Consider the following 21205-nt stretch of genomic DNA (forward strand, 5'->3'; position numbering starts at 1 on the left):
TGTGCGTGAAGGAGATTCGTTTGTTGAAGTTTTCTTTGCTTCGAATGATGTTTTCCTCCGCAATGATGAACCATGAGATGGACAGTAAATCGAGCCAGCGGCGCACCAGGTTGCGAACACAGAAACCGCCAACTGTTAAGCCAGAAAACAGTCTGTCTCAAGCGTCAACTCGACAGATGAGAATGTCCTTCTTCAGCTAAAGCAGGGCCAATGTTGGTCCAAAGGCAGGTGGGGGCGATTAGGCCATCAGCAGCTGGTCAGGGTGTGGTACCGAATCACCGGGGAGTGACAGAGGCACAGGATCAGCAGTAGGGGTAGCTGGTCGGCCCCGCTATAAATAAAAATTATATAATATAGGGGGGCCGGCCAGCAAAGTAAGACTCCAACATCCCCACCGTTCCTACTCCACTCCTCCGGGGGGCCAGCGCCCCCCTTCATTAGGCACTGGGTGAGTGGACGGGAGTTGAGCCTAAAATTGGGCGCAGCATTAAAATTGGTGTATTAATCCAGTAATGTTTTCTCAGATTCATACCTTTCCACAATTAAGATAATTAAAAAGCTGTTTACATATGAACTTCCCTAGTTTGAGTATTGCCTTAATCTGGTTCAACTTTTAGTGTGCATGTATATCCGAGATGTGCGTTTTTCTGCGCTTAAATGGTGATTAATGGCAGGTGCGCGGATGAGAGGCTGCTCTGTTGCGAGTGCGCTTTTTGTCCACAAGAGGAAGCCAAATCTATTGACTTGTACCCTGCAATAATTCAGCCAGTGCATTTCTGCATGAGCTCTTCCTAGTGGTTTAATACAGATGCTCCGACTTAAATTTACATTTTCCCCATAGGGATTTAATTTTTTGCCGAAAATAAGGTCTGTGGTTAACGTAAGTCTAGGAGAGGTCCACGTTTTGTTCTACAAGATAAATTACAACCATTATTATCACCACCGTGGATTTCTAAGCTGTTACGTGCTTTTAATAAGTAAGTTGCTATATTGAAACGAATGACCATTTAATTAATTAAATTAATACACACAAACGTTCTACAAAAAGATTCACACGTTTAACGATGAGGTAAACATGTTGCGGAATGTGCAATGTAGCTCCAGTCCATAAAATGTACAGAGAACCTAAGAAATGACCATTGTCCCCTTTATTCGATTGATACGTTTTGACCAACCGTGACGCATTATTTGTATTTTTGAAAGCATGGGATTTGTAGTCAATAAGTAGTTGTGATTGCTAAATCGGATCTGACGTTGGACTTCGAAAGGCCATGTGCTCCACAACAACAGTGCTCGACCGAAAGGTAAATACATGTTTTGTTGCAAACCAACGTTAACTGTGTAATGGTTGCCAGCTAACTTGAACTTTACTTGGAAATACACTTCTCTTTGATGTCCGATGTTGTCCTTACATTGCATCAATAAACGAGTAAGCTAGCGAGCTGTGTAGATAACATTAACTAGATAGCCAACCAGCTACTTAACGTAAGCGAACTAGTTTGTTGTAAGCAGCCATGCCACTCCACCCCTGTTAATGTGGCTAATGTTTAATGCTTCTGGTCACGTCGTGAAGTATGCAAGTCTTTTGAGAGAGTTTTTTGTTTAAATCATTCTCGTTGTAAGCCACTGTCAGTTTAGCTAACTAAACATGATGGCAGAAATTGGATAGCAGGCATGTTTACAGTGATGCACTTCAGTTAGCAGCAATAGCTAGCTGGTTTCCTTGGCTGAATTGATTGGTCTGATATTTTTGTGACTACAGCTTACAGTTAATGTACTGATTTGGCTAAATGTTGCATCTATCGTGTCAGGCATTATTCCATCATTATGTTCCAGACTTTCCAGATTTCATACCGTCTTATTATTACTGTGGTCAAATATAAGTATTGTACGTATAGTGTATGTTGTACGTACAGTAGTGGTCACAACTGACAGCCCTGTTTCATGCCTGGATGTAGATTGAATGGATGTGAAATTGTGCCATTTGTAGATATAGACACATGTGGATTGTTACATGAAATATTTATATATTTTATGAATTTGGTCTGATTGTGAGTATATACTGTTGTTTCATTCAATGTCCAGGCCACATACTGCTGCAGAAAGGGTACTGTTTTGTTTGATGAATATGGTTGCACACGCACACACACAGAGTCTCTCCTCTCTTTCATACACACACACACACAGAAGCCTCTTCTCACTCTCCCTCTCAAACACGCACACTCAGACACACACGCACACACACACATACACACAGAAGACTCTCCTCTGCCACATACACACACACACAGACACATGTGCATTGCACACGCACAAACACAGACACACAGTCTCTCCTCTCTCTCACACGCACACGAACAACACAGACACACAGTCTCTTCTCTCTCTCCCACACGCACACACACATATATATGCAAACACACACACAATCTCTCCTGTCTTTCTTTTTCTCTCTCTCTCACATACACACAGTCTCTCTTTCTCTCATACACACACATACACACACGCCGTCTCTCCTCTCTCTCTGTCTCTCACGCACACACACACACACACAGTCTCTCCTGTCTCTCTCACACACATGCACGCAGACACATATATGTGCCCACACACACACATGCACGTACATGTACACACACACACTGTCTCTCTCTCATACACCCACATACACACACACAGTCTGTCCTGTCTCTCACACACTCACACACAGACACCCACACACAAACAAACACCCACACACACTCAACAGCTCACGTAGCGTGTAAATATCTGTCCTCGGTGGCCTACCTGTTTCAAGGCTGAGCTGTTGTTGCTTCTATTTCCACTTCAGCAATAACAGCTCGTAATAATAATCTGCTCGTGTTCTTTATCAGAACAGATACTGACACCGAGCAAGTGTGTCTGTTTTATGTTGTGTTCAGTCATAGTCAGTAGAACTTATATTCACCCCCCAGGGAAAATTGTGGGTAACAGAAAAAATCTGCATGTATTTGTCAGCCTTTAAAAAATAGACTTTCATGTTATGGTGGGGTTCTAATACTTGCTCTGCTGTAATTCCATTTTTTGTCCAAATCATTCACCTGTAGCACCCTGAACTAATTCCACCAATGCAGTCTTTCCAACCATCTTTTAACAAGGATTGTTAATGCCTCTGTTTTCATTTACATAATGTATGTTCATATGTAACATATTTTGATTATATTTTATTTTAAACATCCCCCCCCCTTTTTTTCTCTCCAGCTTGTCTGCAGAAGCAGGAAGTCCCCAAATGGAGGCACTGTGTAAGCATGAGTTTGTTTTTGTTTGTTTTTGTTTCTGTGCACCACATTTGGCGTATATTAGTGTATTACTACTGCCAGTCTTACATACTGCTACCTTTCTGCAATCAAATGAGTTCATTTGATTGCGTAGTAGTATGGGGGACTGTCAGTAGTAATGCACTAATGGAGAGTGGGGCCCAGACAAAATTTTTTTTTTTTTTTACCTTCAGAAAATTTTGAAATTTGCAAAAAAATATTATAACCCCCATGTTGTATTCTCGGAATTTTCGGGGGGCCAGATTGCCTACCCCTCCACTCACACCACACACACACCTCCCCCACCCTTGGGGACCACCGACGTTGCTCAGGTGCGGTCTCGGGGAATCGAACCATCAACCTCTACCTCCTGAGGATCGGTTCAGCCCCCTACGCCACATACTCCTTCGCATTTGTCGCTCATTTTTTTGCGCATTTAAACAGAACAATGGACAAAAGCTGCACAAACTGAAAGGAGAGAGGGGGGATTGAACCCCAGACCTTGGCGCTGTGAAACAAGGACCATTCCTCTGTGCCACCGCAACTTTGACGTGTTTGCTTGTCTTTCTTGCAGTGAAATCAAGAAGCTGACTCCTCAGAAATGGAAAAGGGAGAGGAGGAATCGGGGCTCGAACCCTCAACCTCAGCATTCAAACCCCATGTCAATGCCACCACACCACCATCATGTCCGGGTTCTCAGTTGGTAATTTCCAGTGCTCTACAGAGACATTATCAATCGAATGAGACTTACAGATGAAGAGAGTCAAAAGGAGAGAGCTGGGCTCGAACTCTGTACCTCTGTAGCCAGAGGCGGAGACACTACCATTAAGCCACGGTGGGATTAACGAGTTTGGCGGTGATTTTTTGGATAGAAGAAGATGAGCCTAGAGGGACAAAAATAGGGAAGAGCTCTGAATTAACCGAATAACTCCGCATCCAAAGACGACAATTTTCACGACACAATTATCTTTGATATGGTTTTGGAGTCTCTGTGGGAGGAGGGGGCAGGGTTCAGGCGGTGGGGGGAAAGGAGAGGGAGGGAAATTGAACTTACATCCTTCTGCTTTGTGGAGCGAGGTCCTGTTCCCTGCACCACAGAGCTCATCAAGGTTTATACAGACATAAACAGGAAGAGGTCAGCCTTGAGTCACAGATCCAGAGCAGGTGCTCTCCCTCTTGAGCAGACAGGCAAGGCCAGACAAGAGAAGTCATCATGCGTATAGCTTTAACACAAACACTTTCATTAAAAACTCTAATATGTGTTTGCTTTCTTTAAAGTGTTTTAAAATGTAAAACACGTAGAATTATGTCCCTAAAACACAAAGAAGAGACTGTGGCGAAATATAAACCCACAGCTTATCGTATGTAAGCTACTTTGTGAAGCTTTTGTTATATGTAAGGAATGCTTGTGCTGTTGTTATTTGTGTATTGAACAAGTGATTTGAAGTCCCATCCAATCAGATGATCTAATTACTGGGGTAAAGGTGTGCCTGCGGGTAATTGGTTGGTTTAAAATGATGCCTTTGAATGTTTTCCTTCACCGTGATTAAAAATGAGATGCTTAAGCTAGCCGGTACTACATTTCTGAGAACACTGATCTCCTCTGCTTTCATGAAGTGCTGTGGATGTGTGCTGGGGACAGGGCTTGTAAATGCACATTATTTTTATTTAATGAAAGATAACTCAGTGTATGTTCTGCAGTTTCATTAATCTTTGAAAGATGTGCTGTCATTGCTCAATAAAAAACACACAATAAGAAGAGTTTTAATTTCAGTATATATTTATTATTTTGAATTGTGCACAGCATTAAAAATCTTCATACAAAAAATATTTTTGATCATAACGAAGGAGTGCAGAACTTTTTAAACCAGACTTGCTCTGCTGTAATGCCATTTTTTTCCAGCAGAGGGAAGCAAGCCCTTCACCTGTAGCTCCCTGCACCAATTCCACTGATGCACACCCCCGTAAACTACAGCTTCCTGGAAACAAAGTTGGGCTCAGCATAATAAATAAATAAATAACACAAATACAAAATCAAATTAAGATTACGGTGACACCTATTGATTCGCTAACCTGGAGAAATGGGAAGTGCAATACAACGAATTCATAATCAAAGATATGTAAACAATCTACATATTATGGTAATGCATGGACATGTTCTTTCCTGTGCTGCTTTGATCGGCGTTTTGCTATACAATGGTGACATAACGATTTCAACACAAGCATGTTTGGACTCCCCTGTAGAAGAAAGAAAAGTCCTAATTCTGAAACACCTTTCAATAACGTCTCTTTTCTGTATTTTTACGTATATTAACATGTTCAACGGTCTCAGGCATGCCACACTCCCACATAGCCTATCTGTGTTTTCCTACCACCTATAAACATCGATTTAACCCACAGTGCCCCAACCTTAATATATATATACATATTTTTTTAACTGTTTTGATCTTTTCTTCCGACATAAAGATATACAAACAACATCTAGTTAACTGCTTCCGGTGATCTTTCGCACGCGCAGTTTTAGAAAGGCGAAATAATACTTCTATGTCCGTCAGTAGTTCTAAGGACTGAGCAAAAATCTTGGCGTCTTAACCCAGTAATGTTCTCAGATTGATACTTTACCATAATGAATATAATAAAAGTGGTACACAGAAGAATTTTCCCTCGTTGCAGTATTGCCTTAATCGGGTTCAGCTCGGATTTTTAGTGTGCATTTGAAGGGAGCCGAGAACTGTTTTTCTGCGCTCAAATGGTGATTAATGGCAGGTGCGCAGAAAAAAAGGCACTCTGTTGCGAGTGCGTTTTTTGTCCACAAGAGAGAGGCAAATCTATTGACTAGTACGCTGCAGCATTTAAATTGGTGTATCAATCCAGTAATGTTATCAGTGTGCATGCATAGCCGAGATCTGCGTTTTTCAGCGCTTAAATGGTGATTAATGGCACAACCTCTTGTGCCACAGAGCCCTTTGCATTTGTCTGTTTTTTTTTTTTTGCACATTTATACATCACAACGGACCAAAGCTGCGCAAACTGAAAGTAGGTGAAAATGCGGTACATAGAAGATGATGGGACCACAGAAATACAAGAGCAATAAAGAGCAGCCTTGAACTCTCAACCTCACTTTCCAGAGATGACTGCAACACCACTAGGCCATCCTGGCATTCACTGCAGTTCTATTTTTTGTCAATGTAAGTAAAACATCGATTAGATTGATGAACAGCGTTCACTTTTTTCAGAATAGTCCTCAAGTGGTCCTCTACAAACCACTCGGCCAATTTTCCCCCACTTTTCACCGTGGTCTTCAGACTGTACCTGGACTAAACAGAATCAGTTACCACTTCCTGAAGCCAAAGTCATTACTGGATTTACTGTACACCAAAGACACTGAGGCCAGAGCATGCAGCAGGTCCGTTCTTTATTTGCGGTAGTTGGGGTGAGGGAGGGGAGGGGAGGTGATAGGTCACAAGGTGGGGTCAAAGGTGACAGGACTCATCCACCCTACAACCCATCTGAGAAACAGCGTCCAGGCGTTTACCGCAGCAGGCGGAGAGGCGCTCTTCTTCCCGGCAGCTATGGAAACGGAGTCGCTCAAGCACGGGGGCGTGGCTTCCGCCGCTAGGCAACGGGGTGGCGAGTCCTCTCCCGGGCGCAGGTCGAGGGCGGGGGGGCTGTCCCAGCACAGGGGGGCCTCACTGCGAAAAAACAGCACGCTGGAGCGTCACTTCTCAGGACGGCGCGCGGCGGCAGAACAGGGGGAGACGTACCCAGCGGCCTCCAGGCCCTCGGCCTCCAGCGTCTGCCTGTACAGCTCCCCGCACGTCTCAAACAGCCACTTCACCTCCTCCGCCACCGCCGGTATCAGCCGCACCAGCCTGAACACAAAACAAACAGCGGTACCGTTTCTACACGGACACAGCCCAGTGTTACTCCTGCAGTACGCAGCTAATGTTTACCACCCCTGTATTCTGATCTCATCAGAACACTTCAACCCTTTAAGTTGTGAGGTCACAAACGTGTGATTAGAATGTCCTTAACTGACAATTCTGATGTAATGCTGATGTAAAAATCACTACTGATGACTGAAAGCAATTGAGTTCTAGACCACAACATAACTTTTTTAAAAACATACCAGAAACCTATTCTACTCAAAGGGTTAAAAAAATGTTTGATTGCACAGGTGAAACCATGACAGTCCCAAACCCAAGCCATGGATGGACGCAGTGAACAAAGTCCAGTAAGACTGGCAAAATAACATGAGAATACACTTTTGCTATTTGCAACTAGCAGGCACAGTACATTAGTCCAGTGGGCACATTACCTCTGAGCCATGGAGTAAGCAGACTGCACTGGGAGTGTGTAGGGCAGCAGCATGTAGGAGGCCACGCGCACAGGGAGCAGGTCTGTCACCTGAGCGTACAGGCTGTGCTTCTCCCTACAGGCCTCACAGAGCACTGCCAGCACAGGGCACAGTCAATACACGCACAGCGCAGTCAATACACGCACAGCACAACCTGTACACGCACAGCACAGTCAATCCGCACACAGAACAGTCAATCCAGGCACATCGCCACCTGTACACAAACACAGCACAGATACACCCAATCCACAAACACAGATTGTATACAAACACAGCCATTACACACATAGATTCTATGCACATACAGCCTATACAGCAGCCGGCAGTACACTAGTCTGCACACATGCATCTCATTGTCCACAACACTGAACAGGGTCCAACAGCATTTCCTGAGAATAGGGCAGCCAATTAAAATAAAGCTGATATTTGTCCACCTTTTTTAATAGGCACTGGCAGGCAGTCAATGGTTTGTTCATCTAGCCACCAGTGCCCGTCCTTTGACGACGATGACTCCTCATTGGTCCAGGGCTCCAATGCGTTATCCTCGTCACCACAGCAACCGGCGGGCGTGGGGCCCGTCTCGTCGGGGGCGGAAAGGCCGGCACACAAACTCTGAGAGGTCAGGAGGTCTACAGCACAATCAGCAGCGTATGACATCACAAGAGTACTCAGCCGTCACAAGTCCAGTGAGCCAGCAGCACACAAGACAGTGCATTCATCTTTCAAAATAAAAACTGGTCAGAACCCTTCGATATTTGCTACACAAATAGTCTGAGAGTAGAGGATCTGTTCAGTGTCCCTTATATTGCCCTCTCAGAGTTAAGGACAATAATAACAATAATAATAATAATAATAATGATGATAAGTAACCATAATATTAATAGTAAGGATCACAGAGGAATGGTTCAGTACTCACTGTTGTCTTTGAGGAACTGAAGACCATCTTTGTACCCACTCTGGCAGATCTCAGCCATGACCTGTGACGGACCAGCAAGCACAAGCTCAAAGATCGCCACGCAAGCCCGCCAAACCGGGGCGTGACACGGGCCCCTGATCATCCAATCGTCTGCAGCGCAGGTCCCGGAACGAGACCCCGCAGAGCCCTGACCACGTTTACCTTTCAATTCAATAATTTCAAAAAACTTTATTTATTCCCGTTACCTTGGGGTCGGGCGGGAAGAAGACCCTGGCGAGGCGGCGCAGGTTGCGCAGGCTGACGCGGTAGCTGGCGCTGCACACGCGCACCGTGCGCAGGCTGAAGGCGTCGTCGCGGGGACAGATGACGCAGTCGCCGCAGAACGGCGCCACGGTGAGCGTGTCCTTCAGCTGGTACTGCGGCTGGTTGTTACTGAGGGCCCCGTCCATGTACCGCTGGGGGGGGGGGGGGGAGAGACAAATTCCCTCACAAGTTATCAAGCCGTTTAAAGTTCACACCGCTCGGGATGGGATGACAAGGGATTGGAGGACAGCCCTGTTACTCACCACTCCACGGAAAGAGGGAGGGATCAGACCAAAGAAGCCAGGGATGAAGCAGCTGCAGACCAGAGCCTGCAGAGGTCAGAGAGAGGAAACCAGGGGGGCCACTCCAGTTAAACCGTTTTTACCACCACCTCTCACACAGGGGTGACCAACACCGTGTTCTTGAACAGGTTAGCTTTTAAGAATGTTGCATAGAGGGTGTTTGTTTAAAGTATAAAACGTTCATTTTATTGAGGGGGGGTTCTCACACAGGTGGTGGCCATTTTAAGGGGGTCACATAGATTTAAAATTTTGGGAACCCCAGGAAAAGATGCAGACTGCACTGATGCGGTTTGACGAGGCATCTGACGTCATTCCAGATCAGACATGAAACCATTTGAAATCACAGTTATTCACCGCTTCCCCCAAGTAGTAAGTTACATCACCTGGATGAGTTCCTGCCTCGTGCCGAACTCGGACACAATCACGTTCTGTCCGTCAGACATGCGCGTGAGAGACACGCAAAGGCGCCCGGTGGCCAGGACGTGGGCGTCCTCGGGCAGGTCCCGGTCCAGGGAGTCCCGGACGATCTTCGCCAGGTTGCAGCTGGGGTGCAGGGGGCCCAGTCGCCTAACCCTGGCTGCCTTTGCCATCACCATTAAGTCCCTACAGCAATTTACTCCGAAGGGACAACAAAAAAGATCAATATCACGTTTTTTTTTAAACTTCGTTTACGCTTTAAAAAGAAAGGGAAATCTAGCAGGATTATTTCCTTTCTGAAAATAAAATGTGCATTGTTTACATGCCATTAAAAAACTGGAATCAACAAGACAATATAATTGTTTAGCAGGTTATTTTCCATCTACATAGTGTTACCAAAAAAACAAAACATTTAATTTCATTTACGCACAAATAAATAATCCTAATAAATCTTGTGGACGACAATTATTGCACAAACCCACAATATCAACTGATAGTTGTAAATGTAGTTGTAAATCATAATTATAAACTGTTACAAAATCCAGACCACCAACCAAATGCATGTTTCAAGGCTGTCCGAACGTGATATTGGATGCTATAAACATACCCAAGGGCAGGCCGAGGATCAAGACGGTCGCAGTAAGCGCCCCAGAGGAAGCGCCGTAGATCCTCTTCACTCCCTTCAGCAGAAAGGGGGCTCTTTCCAGAAAGCAGCAAGAAAGCCCGACGTAATAAATCCCCAAAAATCCACAGCCTGCGAAAGAAATGCTCCACTCTCCTTCGAAGTCAAACATCTCGCCAAACACTAAATTTTGCGCGCGGTACTTCTTTGTAAACCGTATGAGTTACATGCATATCAAAACTATAACGATATCTCTAGCGTTTGGCTTGCCATTTGTAGCATACCATTGCATTTGAAGGACTACCAAGAACTAACACTGTTTTGAGAACTTTTACGCACTTTGATGACTCATTGGTTTGTACTGAAAGCTTATCTTCCAATTGCTTTCAACCAAATCCAATAGCTTCCGGTCGCCTCTCAAATTGTAAACGCAGCCTGGTGCGCCAATGAGCACGTCAGAAAGGGTTCACATGGGCTTTCCATGCCCCTTGCTGACAAGGCATGGAAATTTTGGATTTCACCCCCTTTAATACGAAACCAAACCATGCGCAATGCTAGTGCGCGAGCCCCAATCCCCCCAAGCAAAGCATATGGTATGTCATATGATGAATCAAGGAATGGAAGCCAAGTATTTTATTTTTCTTATGATTTTTTCCCCCAGGTGATTTTTTTCCCCTTGGACGTGATGTATAAATAATGTTGTATGTTGAGTGTGACACGAACATGTATGCTGTTACATGGTCATATTTTAATGTTGTAACATTAATAGATTTTAATTGTTCTATTGCATTGCTTTTTCTTGTGGACCCCAGGGAAACTCACTGATTCTATTGCTATGGACAATGGAGATCCTTATAATAAACAACAAACAATATGGAAACAAGCAACATGTAGACCTGTACGATATCCCAGGGCATGGGGGTGTGTGTGTTTCAGACCTGTGTCTTTCTTCCAGGTGCATCAGTCTGTCTATCTTGGGCAGGGTTGACCTTTCAGTTCCAGCAGACCGTGACGTCCAAGACAAACCCCCAGAGTTCCCCGAACATTCACCCGTCCATCCATTATCTATACCCACTTATCCTGAGCAGGGTGTTCCCAGGACATGTTAAAGTTAACCAATTGCTATGTGTGTGCAGAGTAACCCCTTCGGCATTGTGTGTGCTCACTCACACGCAGAGACTGATGAGTTCTGTGTGGTTAACAATGGTATGAATGGTCTTTTTCTTAAAATAAAAATAAAAAAAGATTCCCATTTGTCTATTTTAAATGACTGTTTTATTCAAAAAGAGGCATCCAAGCACCAAGTGTTTCACGTACTTACAACACACAGAATAATCAGTGTTGTTCACAGACAATACAGAATTTGTAGTTGTTAAAATACGTTTATTTATTTGCCCTGTTACACACAGAGAGAGGAAAACAAGGTAAAACCTTATCACAAGCTTTCCAGATGCACTTCCAGGGGCACTTTGACATAACACTACAGCAACACTGTGCTTCCACTGTTCAGCTGGTTTCAATAAAATTATACCAAAACTAGCTCTGGTATATACAAAACTGAAACCACAACATCATTTTAAGCTACTGTTCCCCAAATATACCAGGCACTTTTGAGTTAAGGCAGTCATACATATTTGCAACTGGTTAATACACTTTCAAATGAGCACCACTGTGACCGGCAATTAAACACAACACATTTGTGCCCTAACAGTAGCAAAGCCATAGTGAAATGCTCGCTCAGTATTTTTGCCAACATGGTAAAGAGGGATGGATGCTGGACCACAGTGTAATGTCTGAGCCCATGTTGGAACTCTGCGCCAGTTACCTTTATACAGAGATAAAAATCCAGCAGTGTAACTGGCTTGCAACAGCTGCAGCATTTCAACAATTGTAAGGTGGCCTTCACAGTGAAATTTCAAGTGTTTGGAATGGCATACACAGACTTAAGGCACCATGTGAAAGAGAACTCTTTGGAAAGAGCACAGTCGAAAAAAAAAGAAGGATTCTATTCAGGAAAATATCATGTGAGAAACATTTCGACAAACCACAAAAAAAAAAAACACTGTGCATAAGTGAAATCAGAGAGTAGTCACAGCTTGAGGTTGTCTAGCAGAACAGTTCAGATCTTTTTTTGTTGTTGTTAAATCTTGTGATGCTTCTTTGGTTTCATGGATTCACAGCACCACTGTCTCTGCCCACGGACTCCTTGCCCATATGTGCAGTGGTTGGCAGAGCAAAGAAAAAAATCTATATGTGTGGGTCTGGCTCCCAAAATGAGGTAACGGTGTCTGCACAGCTTCGTGGTTCCTTTAACGGGACAGGGCGTGGCCATGAGCTCGCTCTTCATGGGTAAGAGGTATCACTTCTAAAGGTAACACGCGTCCGGCTGGTCGGGGGGGCGGGAGGGGGCGTCCAACTCGTCCGCCTCGCCGACCAAGAAGCGTATCTTCCCGGGGGCGGGGCCTGGAGTCCTGAGATTGATGTAGGGGGCGGGGCCTGGGGGAAGGCCAGGGGCGCTGGAGGGGTCCATGCAGGAGAGCAGCTTGCACCTGTCCCACTCGGCCAGGGGCCCCCGGAGGTCCAGGGTGGGGGGCATGCTCAGACACTTCCTGACAGGAACATCGCTGCAATAAAGAAAAGAAAACCCACAGAATAATTTTAACCATGTTTAAAATTGGCCCTAAAAACTCTGCACGTGTAAAGGAGTCCCTGGAGGCCAGTCATCTCTGAAGCAGAGCCCAATCTTTGATCATCAACCTGCCAGAAAGCATCACCTTTGTACATTGGCTTTAACTTCAGTACGTGCAGCGCAGAAGTCCGGAGGGAATGTAGGGAGTTGAGCTTCTGCATTAGATGTTTTAACTGAGCCGGTCTCTCACCTGGCTGCACCGGGGGGTCCTCCTCCTCCCCACGCCTGTCTGTACGCGGAGCCGGCCATCCCGTACAGCCACTTCACGTCCTCAGACACCTCGGGAATCCACTCCACCAGCCTGAAACACAGCACCGCGCTTCACTGCTTTCGGCAGTTCCGTAAAAGGTGTAGGTGCACATTTTCCTGGCATGGTTTGGATATATTCATACCCTTAAAAAACAAGGTTGAAAAACAAAGCTTATTTAATTAAGACTAATTGAGTCATTATGAAAAACAGTGCAGGGAACTTAGGTCACTTAGAATTGTATTTTTACACTAAAATAATTCCAAATAAGAGATGTTATATATATGGACTAAGGCAAAAGCACCCTTTAACAGAGGAACTGAGAGGCAACACAGAGTGCATCTAATGTGGGCACAGTACACTAGCCCAGTCGGCACATTACCTCTGAGCCATGGAGTAAGCAGACTGCACTGGGAGTGTGTAGGGCAGCAGCATGTAGGAGGCCACGCGCACAGGGAGCAGGTCTGTCACCTGAGCGTACAGGCTGTGCTTCTCCCTACAGGCCTCACAGAGCACTGCCAGCACAGGGCACAGTCAATACACGCACAGCGCAGTCGATACACGCACAGCACAACCTGTACACGCACAGCACAGTCTATACAAACACAGGACTGCCTGTAAAGAAACGCAGGCTACACAAACATAGGTAACACCTGACTTACTTTTACATACACAATATATACTGTAAATATAAATATTTATAAATATTTATAAATTTATGAAATATAAATATACTCTAAACAAGCAGAAATCACAAGGCCTGACCATTAAAAAACTGTACAAATGCTGAGGTGTTCTTCACTACTCAAACCAAGGTAGCAGCAGTACACCTTAGATTTATAATGAGCATCCCTTTCTGGTCTTGATTTTTAAAGCTCCATATTTTCAAAATGTGATACTTTCGCCTTGGCAAACTATCATTCTCTTTTTATTTTTTTAACTGAGGTGTTATTCACTACTTTGTCCACAAGGCGGCAGCAGTCAGAGGTTTGTATGGTGTTACGTAGTACTGCTGCCACCCTGTGGTTAAAGTAGTGAATAACACCTCAGATTTATAATGAGCATCCCGTTCTAGTCTCAATTGTTAAAGCTCCGTATTATTTTCACGATGTTAGACTTTTACGACGGCAAACTATGATTCCCTATTTATTTTTTAAACGGAACTGTCTCAATTGGTAAAGTTCCATATTATTTTCAAAATGCCAGACTTTCACGATGGCAAACTACGATTCCCTTTTTATTTTTTTAACTGAGGTGTTATTCACTACTTTGACCACAAGGCGGCAGCAGTCAGAGGTTTGTACGGTGTTACGTTGTACTGCTGCCACCCTGTGGTTAAAGTAATGAATAACACCTCAGATTTATAATGAGCATCTCACACCGGTCTCAATTAGTAAAGTCGCATATTTTCGTGAGACTTTCACTATAGAAAACAATGCTTCCCAATTAATTTTTTTTATTTATTTATTTTTGTATCTCAGTATGTTATTCTTTCCCAAAATCAGAATATATTATCTATATATGCTGGTTGATTGCCAGCAAAAGCTGTAACCTACCTGTTTACAACCTCATTGCCTATTTCTTTATTTAATAAAATATTTTATATTTTACACATAAGTATACGCAGTAATATTGAAACTTTAACATATAACTTAAACCTTAAATGAAGTGTGTGTATTAAGTGGATCTAAACCTTTGCTCTTTCATTCTGAAGGCAGCGGTATAATTTTATAACATACATCACGCATCCAGGAAGAAGCATTAACCATCCCCCATAGAGAACACACATAACACACTGCAAACGCACAGCCCAGTCAACACAATGGCTCTCCTACGCCCCCTACCTTTTTTAAGGGGTGTTGGCAGGGTGTGAATGATTCGTTCATCCAGCCACCAGTGGCGCTTCCTCAGGAGTCGAAACTTCCGCAGAACCCACTCCTTGGTGGTCTCCGTGGCTACGGGCTTCTCAGGCACGGGTTGGCCGTTCCTGTCTCCGGAGCAACAGCAGGTGGGTGTGGCTTGCTTGAGCTCGGGCACAGGCAGACCGGCAGTTGGACGCTCCAGCCCCACCAGATCTGAAAGAAATCAGAAATCAATCAGCCATAAACGTTAAGTGGCAGAATAAGCTTCTATGATACTGGACAGCCCTTAACATATGTGGACTTCACTGATGATGAATATAACAAATGACAGACATGCTTAAAAAGCATTAAACTGACAAATAACATCTCAAAAACTAATAACCAACAATAAAGAACGACACCATCCACATATGAATTATGAAACAGACAGTAATCTTAGTTATAGGCTTTACATTAATTACAATGCGTATTCATAATACTTATTCCAATGTTGCCTTGATCTCAGTAGCACATAACACTAATATCTGCTGTAATGTGAAATTGATGCAAGCAAGCAAATATCGCAGCATTGAGGTGAACATGTACAGGTGAGCGAGAGGAAAATAAACTTTGTGTAAAAATGGTTTGTGGTATCCTCTGGGGTTTCGACCCCAGCACCTCCTGGTACCTGACTCATGGTGCGTTTGCGAGACGGGGAAGGAACGCTCACTGTTCTCTCTGAGGAACCGAAGGGCGTCTCCGTAGCCATTCTGACACATCTCTGCCATCACCTGTCACACAAAATAAACAGCAAGCGCGTTAGGCTGGATGAGCTCACAAATAAAAACACTGCATTCATTGCTCACCTTGGGCTCGAGTTGCGCGATTGCTCACTGGGTGCCGTAGTTTGGGGGGTTTGGGGGGAATCGCTCATTCACCCTTTGGGCGATCCCTGGCTCGGCGGGAACAGCGCCCGGCTGAGGCGCGACACGTTGCCCATGGTGACGTGGATGCTGTTGTTGGTGAAGCGCAGCTCGTGCAGGCTGAAGCAGCCGTCCCGCGGGCACACGTCGCTCTCCCCGGCGAACGGCGACACGGTGATGGTGTTCCGCGCCTCGAACTGCGGCAGGTTGTTGCTGATGCCGCCGTCCACGTAGCGCTGCGGCGGGAGACACACAGAGAAGGACAGTCGCTGGGGCCCTGTCGTCAACAGAGCGTCAGTACAGCCAGTGAATATCATCTAAGGACAATACACGACTTCACAAATGGGATGCTTATTATTACACAGCTGAGGTGGAGCCAGTAAATACAATATAAGGACAATACACGACTTCACAAGTGGGATGCTTATTATTACAAAGCTGAGGTGTTGTTCCCTTTTAAGACCACAAGATGACAGCAGTACACCATGTTTTCATAGCCTGAAACATTTAAGGTGTATTAATTCCATCTTGTGGTCGAAGGAGGGAACAACACCTCTGCTTTCTAATAATGAGTGTCCACTTTTCTTAATGCTTGGAAATTCATTCCCTAACAACTCTTCAGCTCCGGACTCTAAGGCTAAAGAATCTGCCCAGTGCCATGCATTCACGGTATGTCCATGACACTACCCTCTATAAACATGCCATGTCTTTTAAGTATCCCTCTAGATTTTTATTTAAAAAAAATTTCTCCAAAGGAAAGAAGAGTAAATACAAGCACAAAAGTAAGAGGTATTCCAGGACCTGCCAGCTGAAATAAAAAGATTAAACCTCAAAAATTTATTGTGGATTTCATAGCCATTTTTTCTCCAAAGGACAAAAATTAAAGTAAGAAACAGTACAAAAACAATGTGGGTTCAGCATGTTAATAACATATGTACATGCAAATGTAGTCCTGTTGCTTTACATGCACCCAAGAGTCTGCAAATCAGCTGAAACATGAACACTGCACGCTTTCAAGAAACGGAAAAATCAGCTAAAGTGATTCACCATGCATAAATGAATCATTCGGTCACTTTGGCAAGCTTCATTTATTATTTGAGACAATCTTCATCCCACATTTGCACAATGGCATCATCAGAAACCCGCTCCCTTTTAGGCCAACTTCAATTAACACAGCAAAACCTGAATCCAATCGTTTCCCATTACAGAACGCGTAATACAATACTAGTGGGGGGGGGGGAAGGAATAAACCTTATTCAGTCTGTCAGCACACGACATGAGTAATGAGTGAAATTTAGCCTAATTTGTTTCCCAGGCGTACGGACGGTGTGTTCTGGGTGCAGTCTAGTAAAAACAAGTTTGAGGGCTGGAGGCATGACATCACATTTATCACACACTTCCCTGCAAGACAGCGAGCGTGAAATGGTCTGTAGTTCGGAAAATTAAGCAAAAAGTCAGGCCAAGCCTTCAAAGCAAGCGTACAACAAAAACACATTAAATCACAAGGGCGCAGTCATATGACGAACATGGCAGTGGCTTTGTCTCCAAATGGGTCCAGCTGCAGTTGCGACAAAGCTGAGACCGGGTCCAAGCTGTGGGAACAGCTTGTCTCATTTGACCCTTGCTACAGTTTGGCCCGAATCCCACACTTCAGGAACACTACGTTAGCAAACAATCTATTTTCTTCCTTAACTAAATGTGCTGTACTGCGCAGTGCAAGAGCGTCAGAAATAAACTGTTCCCTCATGCCAGAAAAAGACAGAATAGCAACGTGAGAGGAACACCCAACAGCAATGAATACATAATAAACTGAAGACCAGTTACCATCCTGGTGAGTTGATTGTAAATAACATCTGGGACGTGTAGTTTAAATATCAATATATTATATGATTGGAGTAAGAGTACACATAAGGAAGGTGGACTGCCCATGGTGACATTGTTAAAAGTGCATAAAGTAGTGCAAGCAGTAAAACTGCTGGTTTCAGCACAGAAGACTGGAAATAGAAACACGAGAGCATGGCAACATGCACACGTGAGCAAAACACGACTGCGCACGTTGCAGATATCCAGCCCGAGCTCACGAGCGTGCACGTGTGTGACCGGACACCCCACTTCCCCATTTTAAAGCCTGCGTCGACTCTACTGAGCCACTGTCATGCGCGTTCGTTAACATCCGAACAGCGCACGGTGGTCAGCCGTTACGACTGAGGAGAGTCAGGCTGCATCTCCAGAAAGGCAGACAGCTAAAATCGAGCAGCCTAATTACGACAAGCGTTGTCACAGTAACGGCACGCCTGTGCTTAATTGCGAACAGATGTTTCAAACAGTCACCGGCCAACGCAACGGGCAGAACATCAGCCGAACTTACGATAATTCAGTCAACCCTCGAGAGCGAGTCTGAATTGAGGACATATTGTTGCACGCGCGCCAGCTAAAGAAAAAGTCAATTGCGAGCGCAGCTTCCGCAGCTGCGAGACGGGGTTTGAGGACGGTCTGCTACTCACCACTCCACGGAAAGACGGGGGGATCAGGCCGCAGTAGATGGGGATGAAACAGCTGCAGACCAGAGCCTGCAGTAAAAGCCATTCCCGATTACAACATCTGTCAATCACCAATAAACTGGGAGTAAATTACAGTACACACGCTGACTTCAATGAAGCTCAGAGCACTGCCAATAAGTGAAATCAATCTTATCTTGTATCTGCAGGGGCCTGATTGACTAAGACCTTCAGCACGTGCAAAACCTTCTTGCACACGCAAACCAACGATTGGTGCAAAACGAATACCATGACCATCATGTTTCTGGTATTGCGTGTGCCGAAGATTTTAGTAAATCAGGCCCACACAGAGTCACCATGGAGTTTGGTTGAAATGTCTGACAGGGAGGAGAGTGCAGGGGGGTGGGGGTGGGGGGGTGTTGTGTAAGGGTCCCGGCCAGGTGCCCAGGTGCGCTCACCTGGATGAGCTCCTCCTTGGAGTCGAAGTGGGTCACCAGCTCGTTCTGCCCGTCGGACACGCGGGTGAGGGACACGCAGAGGCGCCCGGAGGCCTGCACGTGGGCGTCGGCCGGCAGGTCCCTGCTCAGCCCCGCCCGCAGGACCTTCAGCAGGTTGAAGCTGGGGTGCAGGGGGCCCAGGTTGCGCCTGCGGGCCTCCTTGGCCATTTCGACCACGTCCTCACAGCATTTGGCTGAGCGGGACCACAAAACATAGACCACTCAGATACTAAACAAGCAGTAATAACTACAGCAGCGGCTTTGATCTGTACTGTGAATTCTGGTCCTTACTTGGGGTTATTGGTAAACAGGTCTTCATGGTGATATACTGTGTAAGGATTAGCATTTTAACAAGAAATGGAAAGTCGATGACCGGGGTGATTTTGCAGAGAAAGAAAAACAACCAACAGGGAGAAATGTCTTCATGGGCATCGGAAAGATTAGAAATGGAGTTCAAAATGTAGCCTACGCCCGAGGCTCTGTTCATTCAAAGCGCGTTCAGACATGCAACGCACTTATGGTGGAAAGAAGTAACCAGAGTACTACAGAGCAGAACCTCGCGTGGGACGGTTAACTAGAGCCCATTAGCAAGTGAAAGCGGGTAAGGAAATGGAGCAAATACCCAGGAGAATATGCGCAAAAACCGTAAGCCGGTAAAGGTCGAGGAGATAAGATTGTCTGCAGACGAGATGACGTATGACCTGGTATGTTGTGATGGCAACAAAAAGCACTGTCGAGAAACGGGCAGTTTCTCCTGAACTGTATCTTATCTGGCACGAGTTGAATTAGTTGAAACCGGGCCCCGTGGTGTGGACTTTGTACACGTCATTGACCCACAGTAAACTCCTGCTCAGCTGAGTCCCCTCGGAGTCTGACAGCCCGACAGCCCACTGCAACAGGCCACAGGTTAATTTCCTCGGCTCACACTCCGACAGCCAATCACAGCACGGACAAATAACGGCGATGTTGCGCGAGGGCGCTTTTCCAAACCTGTCAATACCAGGGCACTTCGGCACTGTGATGGTGGCATTTAAGAGACAGCACATCTAAGCTATTTATATGTATTGGGAAATGGAAGGACTAAAGATTGCGATCATTTTGTATGAGTTAATCAATTAATTTGGCCTCGAAAAAAACTATTCATTAATTTTGATTCACATTTGTGTTGTTAAAATATAATACTAACCATGCCAAACAGTTTAATCAATCATGCTTTTAAAAATCTTTTTTTTTTTTTAAACATCTCTTCCATTGTTGTTGACTGAAGAGATATGAATGTGTCTTCATCTCTAATGGCAGAACACTAGCACCATGTACGCAAAGCTTTTTCCGATGGGGAACTGTGTTTTTGAAGTGGTCTCTTGTGAAAGAACATTTCTGTATTTTCATAATCATGATACCATACGCATACTTCTGCAAAATCAAAACACTGAAATCTGGAGGCTTTTGAGTCAATAGTTTTGAAGTAATTCACGTTTTATTGTCATGTGTCGTAAATAGCCTATATCAAATATTTAAAACATGACAATCGAGTTTAAATTCTCAATTAAGGCCAATTAGGCTATAAGTTGACTCATTCGGTAAATTTAAATGCCTCATAAAATATGTAAAAACAATGTACACTTTCATTGCATTAATATCCATAACAGTAATATTAAATGCTGGTAAAGTGAACTTGCAATACCTATGGACGCGCCGCTGGCAAGCATGGACGCCGTGAGCGCCCCGGCCGAAGCTCCGTAGATCTTTGACGCTCCTTTCACGAGGTAGGGTGCTTGTTCCAGCAGGCAGCTGGCCACACCGATGTGATAGATCCCCAAAAAACCGCAACCGGCGAAAGAGATATTCCATCCATCTTTAAGGTCAAACATTTCTAATAAAGAGTGCCCTTGCCAAAAGCTTTACAAAATATTTTATAGAAATTTAAAAAATGGTAATCTATAAAAATATAATAAGCTTTACATTTTCAAGATCGTTCAAGTTCATTTCTAAAGGCATAAGATGAACTACGGTACAGTCAGAGCAACTGGGGAACAAGGCGTTCAGCGGAACGTCTCGTAGATACGTGTGATCTATGGTTTGCATGAAGCCCTGCCCCTTTCCTTCCCACTGTTCGCTACCACGCGCAGGGTGCAGCCAATAGCGTTCACGAACTGCCTCTCTCCTCACGTTGGGCAACTCCCACTATTCCATACAGTTCAGCTGCTTATACAATACAGTATTTCGACATGCTCCTATGTCACAAGGACTGCACACTGCAGGCACAACACATGCACCACCAAAACGTACTGCAAAATTGG

At 44.8% G+C, this 21205-nt stretch overlaps 2 protein-coding genes and 1 long non-coding RNA gene across 5 annotated transcripts; 1 reads left to right on the forward strand and 2 right to left on the reverse strand.

Moving 5' to 3' along the window:
• The first annotated feature begins 657 nt into the window (after positions 1–657).
• Positions 658–5054, forward strand: LOC135245702 (uncharacterized). 2 transcript variants are annotated; one of them, XR_010327358.1, is made up of 4 exons: positions 658–674; positions 1204–1304; positions 3238–3278; positions 3868–5054. It is a non-coding gene; the product is annotated as an uncharacterized LOC135245702 (long non-coding RNA). The 2 variants fall into 2 exon arrangements; XR_010327357.1 differs by lacking the exon at positions 658–674 and having other exon boundaries at positions 1187–1304.
• A 1635-nt stretch (positions 5055–6689) lies between these two features.
• Positions 6690–10554, reverse strand: LOC135245701 (patatin-like phospholipase domain-containing protein 2). Its single transcript, XM_064318944.1, has 9 exons — positions 10196–10554; positions 9555–9787; positions 9133–9198; positions 8812–9021; positions 8567–8627; positions 8085–8279; positions 7612–7744; positions 7058–7165; positions 6690–6985 (listed from the first exon to the last, which is right to left on the reverse strand). The coding sequence occupies exons 1-9, from the start codon at positions 10380–10382 to the stop codon at positions 6754–6756; spliced, it is 1425 nt and encodes a 474-aa protein (XP_064175014.1). The 5' UTR covers positions 10383–10554; the 3' UTR covers positions 6690–6753.
• A 908-nt stretch (positions 10555–11462) lies between these two features.
• Positions 11463–20985, reverse strand: LOC135245779 (patatin-like phospholipase domain-containing protein 2). 2 transcript variants are annotated; one of them, XM_064319047.1, is made up of 10 exons: positions 20590–20985; positions 18867–19099; positions 18415–18480; positions 15947–16146; positions 15854–15863; positions 15718–15778; positions 14991–15221; positions 13529–13661; positions 13090–13200; positions 11463–12834 (listed from the first exon to the last, which is right to left on the reverse strand). In XM_064319047.1, exons 1-10 carry the CDS (start codon positions 20774–20776, stop codon positions 12576–12578), a joined length of 1491 nt encoding a protein of 496 aa, XP_064175117.1. In that variant the 5' UTR covers positions 20777–20985; the 3' UTR covers positions 11463–12575. The 2 variants fall into 2 exon arrangements, with proteins under 2 accessions (XP_064175117.1, XP_064175118.1); XM_064319048.1 differs by lacking the exon at positions 18415–18480.
• Between the last annotated feature and the right edge of the window lie 220 nt (positions 20986–21205).

This window comes from Anguilla rostrata, chromosome 19 (assembly GCF_018555375.3).
Source record: "Anguilla rostrata isolate EN2019 chromosome 19, ASM1855537v3, whole genome shotgun sequence".
NCBI lineage: Eukaryota > Metazoa > Chordata > Actinopteri > Anguilliformes > Anguillidae > Anguilla > Anguilla rostrata.

What these genes read in the sequence shown, in the direction of transcription:
- LOC135245779 (XM_064319047.1), bottom strand. Translation starts at nt 20,776, where the DNA reads ATGTTTGACCTTAAAGATGGATGGAATATCTCTTTCGCCGGTTGCGGT. An exon ending in TGCCAGCGGCGCGTCCATAG is followed by an intron (nt 19,100 to 20,589) that starts GTATTGCAAGTT and finishes GGTCCCGCTCAG; the next exon opens with CCAAATGCTGTGAGGACGTG. An exon ending in TCGGTTCCTCAGAGAGAACA is followed by an intron (nt 15,222 to 15,717) that starts GTGAGCGTTCCT and finishes GATTTCTTTCAG; the next exon opens with ATCTGGTGGGGCTGGAGCGT.
- LOC135245701 (XM_064318944.1), bottom strand. Translation starts at nt 10,382, where the DNA reads ATGTTTGACTTCGAAGGAGAGTGGAGCATTTCTTTCGCAGGCTGTGGA. An exon ending in GATCCTCGGCCTGCCCTTGG is followed by an intron (nt 9,788 to 10,195) that starts GTATGTTTATAG and finishes GTCCCTTCGGAG; the next exon opens with TAAATTGCTGTAGGGACTTA. An exon ending in TCTTCCCGCCCGACCCCAAG is followed by an intron (nt 8,628 to 8,811) that starts GTAACGGGAATA and finishes GGTCCGTCACAG; the next exon opens with GTCATGGCTGAGATCTGCCA.